At 36.3% G+C, this 13,701-nt stretch overlaps 1 protein-coding gene across 1 annotated transcript; it reads right to left on the bottom strand.

Moving 5' to 3' along the window:
- Window positions 1-4,090: 4,090 nt before the first annotated feature.
- Window positions 4,091-10,410, bottom strand: LOC125121279 (prorelaxin). Its single transcript, XM_047769543.1, has 2 exons — window positions 10,117-10,410; window positions 4,091-4,609 (listed from the first exon to the last, which is right to left on the bottom strand). The coding sequence occupies exons 1-2, from the start codon at window positions 10,322-10,324 to the stop codon at window positions 4,269-4,271; spliced, it is 549 nt and encodes a 182-aa protein (XP_047625499.1). The 5' UTR covers window positions 10,325-10,410; the 3' UTR covers window positions 4,091-4,268.
- Window positions 10,411-13,701: the final 3,291 nt, after the last annotated feature.

Here is a 13,701-nt window from a genome sequence, read left to right as displayed (position 1 = left end):
ATGCTGGTCCCGTCCTGATTCCTTTTCTCTCTCTCTCTTTTTTCCTTTTGTTATTCCCAGTTATGTCAAGAGTTTCTTGCCCTTTTTGGATGTTTAAGTTCTTCTGCCAGCCTTCAGTTGATGTTGTGTACAAGTCATTTTACGTGTAGATGTGTTTTTTTGCTATGTTTGTGGGAGAGGGTGAGCACCTCCTCTTACTCTTCCACCATCTTGCCTCCTTTGATATGGTTTTACATATAGAAAATCCTAAAGACTTAAAACTCTTAGAGCTATCAACAAATTCAGTAAAGTTGAGTATACAAAATTAACTTAGAAAAATCAGTAGTGTTTCTATATATCAACAACAAATTATCTGAAAAAGAAATAAAGGAATTGATCCCATTTATAGTAAAGCATCAAAAATAATAAAGTGCTTAGGAATAAACTTAACCAAAGAGGTGAAAGATACCTACTTTGAAAACTATAGTTCAATAAAATAGGGAAAAAAAATTGGAAAAATTTTTAAATTTTAATTCAAAAAATGAAGTCATTTTGGCACAAAAATCCAAATTAAATTTAGTGTCCAATCTGATTGTTTGCAAAGAATATATCAAACAAAGTATTGGCTATATTTCCCGTGTTGTACAGTATATCCTAGTAGCTTATTTTATATATAATAGTTTGTACCTTTTATTTCCCGACTCCTATGTTGCTCCTCCCTCCTTCCCCCTCCCCACTGGAACCACTAGTCTGTTCTCCATATCTCTAAGTCTGCTTCTTTCTTGTACATTCACCAGTTTGTTGTATTTTTTAGATTCTACATATAAATGATATTGTATAGTATTTGTCTCAGTGGGTTAAGGATCCAGCATTGCCATGAGCTGTGGTGTAGGTGGCAGACAGGGCTTGGGTCCTGCATTGCTATGACTGTGGTGTAGGCCAGCAGCTGCAGCTCTGATTTGAACCCTATCCCAGGTACTTCCAGAGCCCACAAACTTCTGTATGGCCCTAAAATGCAAACCAAATAAAATTTTAAATAGGAACACTTGTACACTGTTGGTGGAAATGTAAATCAGTGCAGTCAGTGTGGAAAACAGTATGGAAGTTTCTCAAAAAACTAAAAATAGAATTACCATATTACCTAGCAGTTCTGCTCCTGGGTGTATAACTGAAAAAAACAAAAACACTAATTCAAAAAGATGCATGTACTCCAATGATGATAGCAGTATTACTTACATTTGCCAAGATATGGAAGCAACCCAAATATTCATCAACAGATGAATGGGTAGAAGATGTATATGTGTGTGTATGTGTGTATATATACACACATATATCACATCTTCTATCCATGTATATATACATGTACACACACACATGCCATTATATATAATGGAATATTACTCAGCCAAGAAAAATGAAATTTTGCCATTTGAAGTAACATGGATGGACTTGTAGGGCATTATGCTAAATGAAATAATTCAAAGAAAGCTACTGTATGATATCACTTATATGTAGAATCTAAAAAATACAGCAAACTAGTGAATGTATCAAGAAAGAAGCAGACTTCTAGATACGGAGAACAGACCCAGTGGGGAGGGGAGAGGAGGGAGGAGCAACATAGGGGTAGGGAAATAAAAGGTACAAACTATTATATATAAAATAAGCTACTAGGATGTATTGTACAATACAGGGAATATAGCTAATATTTTATAGCTATAAATTATAACCTTTAAAACTGTGCCTCACTGTATTGTATGACAGCTGTTCTTCAATTAAAACGTGCCTATTAATTCAGAAATTAAATGTTTTTAGTCAAAACAAAAGGAAGTCTGCTTTTTAAAGAGAAAAATTGTGTCTATGCATATAGCTGATAAATGCTGGAGCACTCCTACCCATGTCTACTGGATTCCAAAGATATCTTTGTTTTATCCATATCCTTTGGATCCAAATCCAATTGGAATTAATCTTAATGGTGAAGGCTAATAAATAAATTTTAATGTCTTTGAAATAGACCTTGTAGGTACAAAAGCAGCAAGTGTAAGTGAAGCTGTAGTTTGACTGACCCAATCTCCTTTCTAGATCTCCCTTGCCTGCCTCAACTCTCTAGGCTCTAAGTGGTAGAAATGATTTCCCAGTGTCTCTGCTGATTGTAGTACCCATGTGAAACAGTTCTGGCCAATGTGAAATAAGCATACATGTGGAGGTTTCTGATAAAGCCTTTGCTTTTCTGATCCAGGCACTAAGCCTTTTTCTGTCCCTTTTTTTCTTCTCTGCCTAAAATGTTACACTGAGAGCTGGAGCTTCAAAACTCATCTTGGGATCATGAGGAGGAAGGCCTGTATGTTAAACAGACATGACTAGAAAACTGGGAGGAGACTGCTGGCATTGTTCAGATGCTAAACAGGGTTGGATGTGTACTTCCCATTCATCTTTGAAGCCGTTGTTGCAGGACTGTTATTTACAGAGAACACCATCCTAATGGATACATATATATATAAACAAAGTAAAAAAAATTTTTTGGCTGTGCCCATGATGCATAGAATTTCCTGGGACAGGGGTTGAACCTGAGGCACAGCAGTGACAATCTTGAGTCCTTAACCACAAGGCCACCAGGTATTCCAAAACAGTAAATTTTTATATGAGAAATAAATTAAGCATACAATCATCAGTTTCTCATGAGAGTTTTAGGAGGACTTTAGTAACCCAAGAATCACGTATCTTCAGGCTGTTAACTGATAATCATAGTGTTTATAGTAGACGATTAACCATAGACTGTCTTTGTACCACTTAAAAAGTGATCATAAAGTCAGAGATAGTGAATACCTCTGGGACTACGGAATAGCAAGCACTGTCTTCAAGGATTTTGTGGAGAAGCAGATGAGGGACATGGGCCCAAGTGGATCTGGGGAAATGCCTCTTGGGTCCAGAGATGCCTCTTTGTTGGGTCTGGGCAGTAAGTTTCCTGGTCACTGTCCTTGTTCTCCTGTGTTGGATTTTCCAATTCAGACAGTGCTTTTCCTGGCTTTGTCCAAGGTGTCTTACAGCCTCTGAGGTTGCCCAGCCATTTTAAAGTTTTACAAGGTGGCCTTGGTGAGGACTTAGTAAACCTTGGCAGCCTGGTGATGATTATTCATGTATGGGAATTTATATGGGAGTTGCTCTTTTAATCCTTTGAAATTCTCTTGACAGACATTTGATGGAAATTAAATTGCAATTTAAGTGCACTTTTTCTGTAAATGCTGCCTAAAAATGTAACTGTATATAAATCAAAGGAACTGGCTACATACCAACAAGATGCTAACTTTGTTAATGTACTATACTAACAAGTTCTCTTATCATCTCATAGTTATTTGTTATGGGAATGGTTCATAAATTTTAAAGTAACAAACATAAAGTATGTTTCCTTGCTAAACCAGTTTTTCTGTAAAAACAGAAAAAAATATATAATACTGAATTGTTTATTTTTCTCTCTGTATATACATGTATGCATATATATATACATATATATTCATTTTTCTCCTTAAAAATTATAATTTAAATTTTAGGGTTTTAGACAGTAGAAATAAGGCAAGAACCCTAGTTTGAAAAACACTTGAGTTTATATGACCTCAACTAAATTAAATTTATTTAGGGTCCAATTTGCTTTTTGCAATTAACAGTTCAATATGACACAAAAAAGTATCCTAAAATCTACTAAAAAAGTTCAGGCGTTTTGACTCTGTATATTCAATCTAAGAGTTTATGTCAGAAAAAAATGTTTTGGTCCATTTTATGTACCTGATGTTAGGCATTGGGTAGCTTATTTTTAATTTTTATTTATTTTTTGCTTTTAAAATGATTTATTTTATATTAGAGAAAGAACATTTGGGCATCAGGTTTGGATGAAAAATGTTAACAGGTTATAATTTACTAGGTACAAATTTCAAAAAAGACTTGTCCATTCTCACTAATGCAAGACATAGCATTTTACTAAGTTATTTCTAAAATTTTCCTTAAGTTGAGTTATTGTGTGTGGCTAAAGTGATAAAGGCTTTACTATAATTTTAAGTTAGCAGCATTAGAACAGTAGTAATATAATTATATCATTAATAAAAAAGACAAAAATACCTTCTAGTTTAAAAAAATATTATTAGCGGAAACTACATTAATGCAAGGGACATTTTCTTACACATAAAATGAAAAACCTAAACACTAAACAGTGCTAATAATCAGTGGGTGACAGAGGCATAAGTGAATATGTCACTGAGAATACATGTGAACATTATATGAAATATATCATTAGCTCCTTTTCAGCATAATCTAGCGATATCTTTTCTGATACAACCTACTTGACAACATTTCTCGCTCAGTGTCATACGGAACAGTCTCTTTTTTCTGGAATGTTTATCTAAACCTAAGTTTTTTAATTCTAAAAGACTTTTGTCTTCTGCTTCATTTTGTCTGTTAAGAATAATTTTCTTAAATTCTTCAAAGTTAAGATTCGAATCCTTTAATGCAGATTGTTGTAGCTCTCTCAGTGATGGTTGCCTCTCAGACAATGTTGCCTTCAGCTCCTGTGGCAAATTAGGAACAAATTCCAACATCATCTTTAAGATTTCTGCATCTTTGGTGATGGAGGATGGCATGGTTTCTGAGTTAAAAAAGAGGGGGAGGAGAAAAAATAATCATGTCAAGGAACATCTGGAAAACTATAAAATTTTGCATAGACATAAAGGAAAGCATTGCCTAAATAGAATTCAACAATAAAAAAAATTCAGCAAGTTTCTGATATTTTTAAAACTTAGTTTATTATAGCTGGGCAGCTTAAAGTACTACAACATTAACAAGGTTCTGCTTTACTCCACCCAAACCCTTTGTCATCTCTCCTTATGTCCCCTTGATGCTTTCATCATAGCTCTTTTCTATTCCTGACACTTCTGAAGTCATCTTGATCATTACAAATACTCAGTTTGACCATGATTAATTTTTTATTATCTGAGAATTTTCTTCCATGACTAAGCAACTTCTGAATTATGATAGTAACCCTTGAAAAATATATTATTTGTTCCATGGTGGCAAGTTATTGCTTCAGGATAAAGTTAAAAAAGCAGAACTTCCAGCTGCTTCAATTGAGTAGGCAGGAGATATGAGCCTCTGATGCTCCTTACACATCTTTTTAATAATTTCTCTTTCATGGAGTATTTATTCCAAATGAATAGTATTTTACATTAAATAGATAAATGGGTTAACGAACACTAACCAACAAATCACTGACTTTAAGAGATTATTATCTCTTGTGGTGTGTGTCTACTCACTAATGTTCTATGTGTGGTTTTTGTTCCAGTGTTGTAGATCATGAACTATGCAGGTTCTGTGTGTTCCCTCTGAAGAGAACCTGTTCTTTTCAGTATCCCAGGATGGACTTGGACTGGGAACCTTCAGGGACCAGCTGACATCTTCCTTCTTTATACCCATTCAATTCAGTTGAACATCCATTGACTTATTCCGTGTCTCTAGCACTGCCAGATAAGAGATATAAATAAAAAGAAAATATGTTTCCTGCCCTAAAAAAACTTTCAGGTAAATTCTTTCTTAACCTTATCTATCTTAATAACACACATTTGAGTTGTAGCACCAAAAAATAGAAACACAGATGAAGTTTAAATTATAATGTAAACCTGGATCATATATTGCTGTTCTTCATGGACAGCAAAACTGTCGTTTTCAACATATTAATAAGGTATTCCTCCTGAAATAGTGGAAACAATGAGGTCAAAAGATATAAATCGATGCATGGAAGATGGATTCCTATCTAACTGCAGATACCTACTGATCAGAGAAAACTATGCCCCCTCACCCAGGCAGGAATGATCTCCAACTGGTCCACTTCCCATGAGTTCTGTTGTTATAAGAGTCTCAGTTAACTCTCCCTTCAGCCAACAACAAACTTGAATAGTTGGAGTTTTCACTGGAAAGAAAACAGCACTCTAACATTTTATTTTCCTCTTAATGCTTTCTCTCATTCAAGTTCTAAACTGGCACTAAAGTGAGAATTTATATCATTTTTTGGTAACCAGAGACTTTTACATTTTCCAGAGACATCATAAGTTGTATTTAGTCCTCAATAAAAGCTCTCCTTTCTCTAAAACTTTCCCTAGTTGGGCTTTATTGAATGCAAAGAAAAACTGGTAGTAACTTTCCATATACTTAAAGCCAGTTAATGAAGCAGGCAAAACATTTATAGTTTCTATTATGTTTATTCATAGGTTATGGCTTTTGGCACATTTTTGTAATTTAAGAACTTTTAATTTTGAAATACTTTGAAATTGCAGAAAATTTAAAAAATATGACAGAGTTCCCATGTATCTTTTAAATAAATTTTTGGTAAGAACATTTAACATGAGATCTACCCTTTTAACAGAATTTTAAGTGTCCAATACACCATGGTTATCTATAGTACAATGTTATCAATCGGATTTCTAGAACCAATTTATCTTGCATAATTGAAATTTCACACATGATAATCATAAACTCCAATTTTTCCTCTTCCCAGTCCTGGTAATGACCATTTATTCTTTGCTTCTCTGAGTTTGACTATTTTAGATACCTATAATAATGGAATCAGGCAATATTGGTCCTTCTATGGCAGGTGATTTCACTTAGCATAATGTCCTCGAGGTTCATCCATGTTGTTGCATATTTCAGGATTTCCTTTTTTAAGGCCAAATAATACTCCATTTTATGTATATACCACCTTTTCTTTATTCATTCATCTATGGATGAATGTTTAAGTTGTTTCCACATCTTGGCTATTGTGAATAATTCTTCAGTGAATATGGGAGTGATAATGTCTCTTTAAGATACTGATTTCAGTTCTTTTGAATAAATACCCAGAAGCGGGATTGCTGGATCATATGGTAGTTCTATTTTTTTTTTTTTTTTTTAGGAACCTTCACATTGTTTTCCATAATGGCTGTACAAATTTGCTTTCCCACCAACAGTATTGTATACATGGATTTCAGTGTCTCCACATCCTCAACCACACCTGTCTTTTGTTTTTTGATAATAGCCATCCTGACAGATGTGAAGTGGTAGCTCATTGTTGTTTTGATTTCCATTTCCCTAATGATTAGTAATATAGAGCTTTTTTTTTTCTTATATCTGTTGGCCATTTGTATGTCTTCTTTGGAGAAATGTCTGTTGAAGTCTTTAGCCCATTTTAACATTAGATTATTAGGCTTTTTTGCTATTGAGTTGTAGTAGTTCTTTATATATTTTGAAAATTAAGCCTTATCAGATATATGGCTTGCAAATATGATCTCTCATTCCATAGGTTGCCTTTTCACTATTGATTATTTCCTTTGTGGTGCAGAAGTTTTTCAAATGATATAGCCTCATTTGTCTAATTTTGTTTTTGTTGCCTATGTCGTACTCTTTTATTAAAATTATTTTTTAAATTTGTTTTGAAACATTTTGCAGTAGACAACTTAAGCTTCTGGAATCTAAAAGACCTAGTCAATCTGAATTCATACATATGCTTCATAGTCACTGTATTTTGGACTAAAATCTCACTCACATAGTCGTTTTCTAATTAAAAATATCTATCCAGTTTTTAAAAGGGATTCAGTGAGTATTATTTCTGCACACATTGTGGGAAAAATGGTTAGCTAACAGTTCAATAATATAAAAACAAATAGAAATTATCTAATAATAGAGGTTTTATACCTCATGAATCACAAATTATTGACATGTACTTCCACAATGATTCTTGATTAGTAATTTAAACATTTCCCTTGATCCTCACTTGCAGGCAATGTTTTGTTAGATTATTTCCAGGTAATTATGTACTGAGCAGTGATAAATACAATTTTTTTTAGGGGTGGACCTGCACATGTGGAAGTTCCCAGGATAGGTGTTGAATCAGAGCTATAGCTGCTGGCCTACACTACAGCCACAGCAACGCCTGGTCCGAGCTCTGTCTGTGACCTACACCACAGCTCACAGCAATACCAGATCCTTAACCCACTGAGCGGGGCCAGGGATTGAACCCACGTCCTCATGGATACTAGTCCGGTTTGTTACCACTGAGCCCCAACGGGAACTCCAAGCAAAGTGACAATTCTTTTTTTTTTTTTTTTTTTTTTGGTCCTTTTAGGGCCACACCCAGGCTACGGGTCAAATCAGAGCTGTAGCTGCCAGCCAGATCTGAGCCTAATCTGCGACCTCTGCCACAGTTCACAGCAATGCCAGATTCTTAACCCACTGAGCGAGGCCAGGGATCTGAATCTGCGTCCTCATGGATGCTAGTCAGATTCATTTCCACTGAGCCACCAGGGGAACTCCCAAAGTGACAATTCTTGAAAAATGCTTTAAAATCACAATCCCTCTACATAAATAGAAATGTGGCCAAATATCTATATAAGTATAAATATACTCAGAAAACTATTTTTTAAGCCACAATCTGGAGACAATCTAAATATCCACTAAGAATGGTTAAATATATATGGTAGATTTATGACATGGAATAGTAGTAAGAAATTTTAAATTATGTTTTTTGAGAACAACAGTGTGGGAAGTTACTCACAATATAATGTTAAATGAAAATGCAGGAGATAGACATACCTACCTCCAAATGTTAACATTGCTTTACATCCTTCATTTAATATAGATATTTTCATTTTCTCATTAGATTCACAAATTTTTTCCAAGTCTTTAATGTCTTTGAGTGCCTTTCATTTTCTCATTGTATTTATGTATATTTTTTGGTTTTTAATAATTTTAGAGCATATTATTCATTCAGAAAAAGTGAAATAATGAAGCAAATATAATGCAATCCAGTCTTCCCTACTTTGAATCAGTAAATTCCTAAATTCTGTGGTACTCTTCTATAAATATTATACCAGAAATATGTAAAAACTTTCATTAAGTAAATCAATCTCTGATCAACAATGTAGAAAAGTAAAGTAAATAGCTTTATAATCCTGTTTGAAGTCCCATAAAATGTAAGTAAATGTACTTAGTGTGCACAATTTTACATGAGGGTCAGTTCTATACAGGGTATGGACATAACCTATAAAATATAGTTGTGTTTTTTTATAAATGTATATGTGTTATGAAATATACAACAATTATTCAGAGTTGAGCTTGCCCTCTCTGAACTTATATAACCTGTTATATTGATTAGACTAGCCTACACCTCAGGAAAAGTTTCCATTGTTATTTAAACTTAGCTTCCAATTTAGCTTTATAAATGCCTTATAACTATCAAAGCACTGGGTATTTTTAAAATCCAGATTTAAGCTGTAGTCAATTCTGAGATCTTGCTTTTAAAGAAAATGTATTACAGCTTCCAAATGATTGAAGTATCAATTAAGTTTTCAGCTATGTTTGTCTGAAGGGCAAACTTTCCTTGATTCTTAGTCCCCTTTCAGTTTCTCTTGTAGGCCAAATCCTTTTCTTCTTCCTCAGTCCTTTATTTCATTCATGAACTTCAAGACTCAGTTCAAAGAAGTGGGAGGTTAGGTTCTCCCCTTTGGTGAAGTTTACAAATAAAATAAAGAATATGTTTTTGATGGTATGGGCCATAGCCCAACTGTTTTTTTTTTTAAACAAAGGAGAAAGGCCATTAAATTTAAGGCCCCTTTTAAGTTTACTCTTTAGGGCACAATCATAGGTCTCTGTCCTATGCCTTTAGGTGCGCAGATGTATTCGATAACCAGCTCTCACCTCACTGTTTGAACCCTGGCATCTCAAGATGCCCTGTCCAGTTGCCCTATCCGTCCGCACACCTACAGGCAGGACTGGGACCTTGACTCTGGGATCTTTTGGACTGGGTGCGCCTGGCTTCCTGCGGGTCTTTGAGCACTTACCACTTCTGTGGTTTCTCCCTTCTTTCTGACTGCCAGGAGGTGAAGGGCGCCGGGCCTCTTAAGTGAAGCTATTTGCTGTTCCTGATGCTTTCCCTCTTTCTGGTGAAATCCCCCATGAAATACTCACTAGAAAGCAAGTTACGAGGCAAAAGCCCACACTTTTAGGCACCAGCAGCTTCACAGTCAGGGCTGAGCGCTGGCAGCCAATTAGGTCTCGAGCCAGGTTCCGATTGGTCGGCAACTGGACGGCAACCAATGGGAAGTGTGGAGCAACCGGGGGAGCTCATACCTGCCGGGGGTCCAGTTTCCAGCTGAGGCTCTTCCAGGCTGAGAGCAGTTCTTCCCCAGGAGACCGAGCCACAGATCTCCACCCACAGACGGACTAATTCTCGGCCGCATGCCTTAATAAAATCGTTCGTACTCTGGCCTGGGATTTCTCTGGGAAGTTGGCTCAGGAGCAGCCAGACACCTAGGAGGTAGGAGAACAGGCGCGGCATCCTGGACCTGATCTCTTCTGCTCTGGGCGTTTCAGCCTTTCTCTAGATACTGCAGCTGCTGTAGCCTACTGGCCTGTGTGTGCCAATCCTGGCCCTTAGGCTGCTTTTCCCGCCTTGCTCCAGCAGGCTTTTATAACCCTCCGGCTGCCACTTAGACCTTGAGTCAAGTGTCCAAGCCCCACCTCTTTCCTCACCCATCTCTTTGAAATCCCCCCTCCCCTTCCATGGGCTCTGGATCATTCTTCCCATCTTTCCTCCTTTTGCCCATCATTCTGTTCTTGGCCCTTTTACAGTTTTTTTTTTTCTCTCTTAGTCTCAGACAATTCTGTATACTGACATAAAGTGAGTCAGTATTTGAAATCTTTGTTATAAAGCTAGGCATGGCCATTATGCTAAATTTTATGAACAAGAATAAAATTGAAATCATCCATATTCTCACAACCCAGCATGAATCTTGTAATCTAAGATTATAGTTAGATTAATTAGTACTGTCTGGTATATCAATCAAAGATATAATGAATGAAGGGATATATTGTTGACAAGAGAGGGAATACTTATGATTTTTTATCTAAGTCTTGGTGAAAACATTAAAATCCTCAGTATATTGCTTTAAGCTTGTACAGTATCCTAAGTTTACAGTACACTTTCTCCATCAACTTTCCTTCAAATCCTCTGGGATGTAGCTTGATTGTAACCAGTTTCTTGTATATTTGGATTTGAGATTGTATTCTGTGTCGAGAGACTGGAGCCTCCAGGCAAGGCACACACCCACACACCAAGAGAGACAAATAAGCAAAGAAAAAAAAAGCAATGGAATCCCACCATCTAGAAAGAATGTTTTCCTAACATAGTATACAGCACAAAAATTATATGTATATTTTATTTTTGATGTATTCTGTGTTTGTTACATTTGGTGAGGTAATTTTTAACACCCAATTTAGCTTGAAGAAGTTAGGTTAGCTCTGAATTAAAGTAGAGAGTTGGAGTTCTCGTCATGGCGTAGCAGAAAGAAATCCGACTAGGAACCATGAGGTTGTGGGTTCGATCCCTAGCCTCGCTCAGTGGGTTAAGGATCCAGTGTTGCTGTGTGGCTCAGATCTGGCATTGCTGTGGCTGTGGTGTAGGCTGGCAGCTATAGCTCCAATTAGACCCCTAGCCTGGGAATCTCCATATGCTGCAGATGTGGCCCTAAAAAGACAAAAAGACAAACAAAAACAAATGTTAAATTAAAAAGTCAACAATCACTTAGTTACAAATACACTATCCTAATTAATATGAGAAGGAAATTTTATACCAGAAATTAATTAAGCTTACATTTATCAGTTTCTCATGAGAGTTTTAAGTATTCTTTAGGAGCATTTGAAGTATGTTAAAGATTGAAGAAATTATTTAAATGTTTATACTAGATGGTTGATCACAGATTATCTTTGTACCACTTAAAAACCAGTCATATAAGAAGGGCATGTAGATTTTGGGACTAGGATCCCTGCCCCAGAGACTGTGATGGGGAAGGGATGAGGGACATGGGTTGGGGCAGGGTCTGAGGAGCTGCATTTTGTCTCTGGGACTACATCTTTGTCCTATCCAGGCTATAAGTTTCCTGGGCACTGCCCTTATTCTTCTGAGTTAAAATCTCCATTTCCATAGAAATTTGTCCTGGGAGGCAGACGCCTTCTGAGTTTCTGCAGTCCATTTTTTTTTTTTTTAGGGCCACACCCATGGCATATGGAAATTCCCAGGTTAGGGGTCAAATCAGAGCTGCAGTTGAGGGCCTGTGCCTCAGCCACAACAATGCTAAATCTGAGCTGCATCTTTGACCTACACCACAGCCTGCACCAATGCTGGATCCTTAACCCACTGAACAAGGCTAGAGATGGAATGCATATTCTCAATGGATACTAGTTGGGTTCTTAACCCACTGAACTATAACAGTAATTCCTCTACATTCCTTTACTGAATCCCCTTTTTCATAGCCTTCTACCTGCATCAGTCTCCAGCCTCCACTATATCTAATTGGTGTCAGCCAGTGGTTTTCAGAGAAATTCATTTTTTTAAAGATATGAGTATCTATTCTTTTATATTTCAACACTAATACTCCACAAACTTTATGTTTTATGATAAATTGTCATTGTTTTCTCTGATCTATCAGTAGTAGACAACCCCATTCAATCTCCATGGTAATCAGTGCTTTGTTGGAACCATTTTGCATGTTTTAAAATTTTTTCTGTCATTTAATTGGGATTTGGGGATGGAGGGGAGGTGAACTTTTTGTAATTTTTCAAGCATCCTGGTTAGAAATCAGTGTTGACTCTTGATCTCTTAGAAATACGGTGTTTGTGCTTTTACTTCAGGTTATCATGCTGCTTTATCCAGAAAGAAATAAACAGTGAAGAGAAATTGGAGTCTTCAAAAAGTCTTCTTTTCATCAAACTTTTCTAAATCTCTTGGTTAAGAGATTTTGAAAAGTTAGGTAACTTCATTATTTTCTTTTTATTTCTGCACAAATAATAATGTATGTGCTAAGGGAATGTTCGGAAAGAATCATGCCACAAGATAGATCCCTGTGAATAGGGATCTTAATTCTGTTGACTGATTACACATGCTTATCATAAAGTATTGGGGACTCAATAATAGGTCCCCATATACACTAGTTTTGTTAATCAGCATAAATGTTAATGTACTGAGTCTCTAATTAAGGCCCAGTATTATATGTTGCCTTGACATTTGGTGAAACTAGGAAGGACTTAAATGGCTTAAGCACAAGTTCCCTTTTCTATCATGCTCTCACAGAGTCCCTTAGTCCCTCCTCATCAAGAGGTCCAGGCACAACTCCTGCTTATCTCTGAGTAATGGATTTTATTTCCCTACCACCCAGGGAATTATTCAAAGCAAAATACATTCTCTCATAGTAACCAGGTTTACCTCACTCTCTTGATACTACCAGGCCTGCCTCTTACAGTCTCTGGTATTTATTCTGTTTTGAGTGCAACTCCCATGTAGCCTTGTGTGACATGCTATGTCTTTGTACACTGAGAGGTGAGTATATGTGACTAATAAATTTCTGCCAACCTCATTTTTCCACTGTTGGATGTCAAATGTTGAGTATGGCCATCCCCATAATCCTGGGATGGAAATTCCCTCTCTTACCAATGGGGTGGATAGGAGGAAAAAAATTGGCATCATGAACAGGATAGCTCAGTTATCACTTGTTCAGATTTAATGAACTTATCTTGGCTAACTGATTGGCTCCATGTTATGTCAAAGGCCACTTGAAACAGAACTACCAATTGCTGCAGGCTTATGCTTTAGGCATAATTTGTGTCTCTGTCAATATTGCTAACTCTTCCCACCTTAAATAAAATACTTTCATTCCCAAG

The sequence above is a fragment of the Phacochoerus africanus genome, chromosome 2, assembly GCF_016906955.1.
Source record: "Phacochoerus africanus isolate WHEZ1 chromosome 2, ROS_Pafr_v1, whole genome shotgun sequence".
Classification (NCBI taxonomy): Eukaryota; Metazoa; Chordata; class Mammalia; order Artiodactyla; family Suidae; genus Phacochoerus; species Phacochoerus africanus.
Note: the sequence above shows the minus strand (reverse complement) of the source record. Positions and strands in the feature narration are given on the sequence as shown.

Coding starts and splice junctions, on each gene's coding strand:
- LOC125121279 (XM_047769543.1), bottom strand. CDS start 10,324: ATGCCGCGCCTGTTCTCCTACCTCCTAGGTGTCTGGCTGCTCCTGAGC. Junction 4,610..10,116: donor GGAAACTGGACCCCCGGCAG/GTATGAGCTCCC, acceptor TTTTTAACTCAG/AAACCATGCCATCCTCCATC.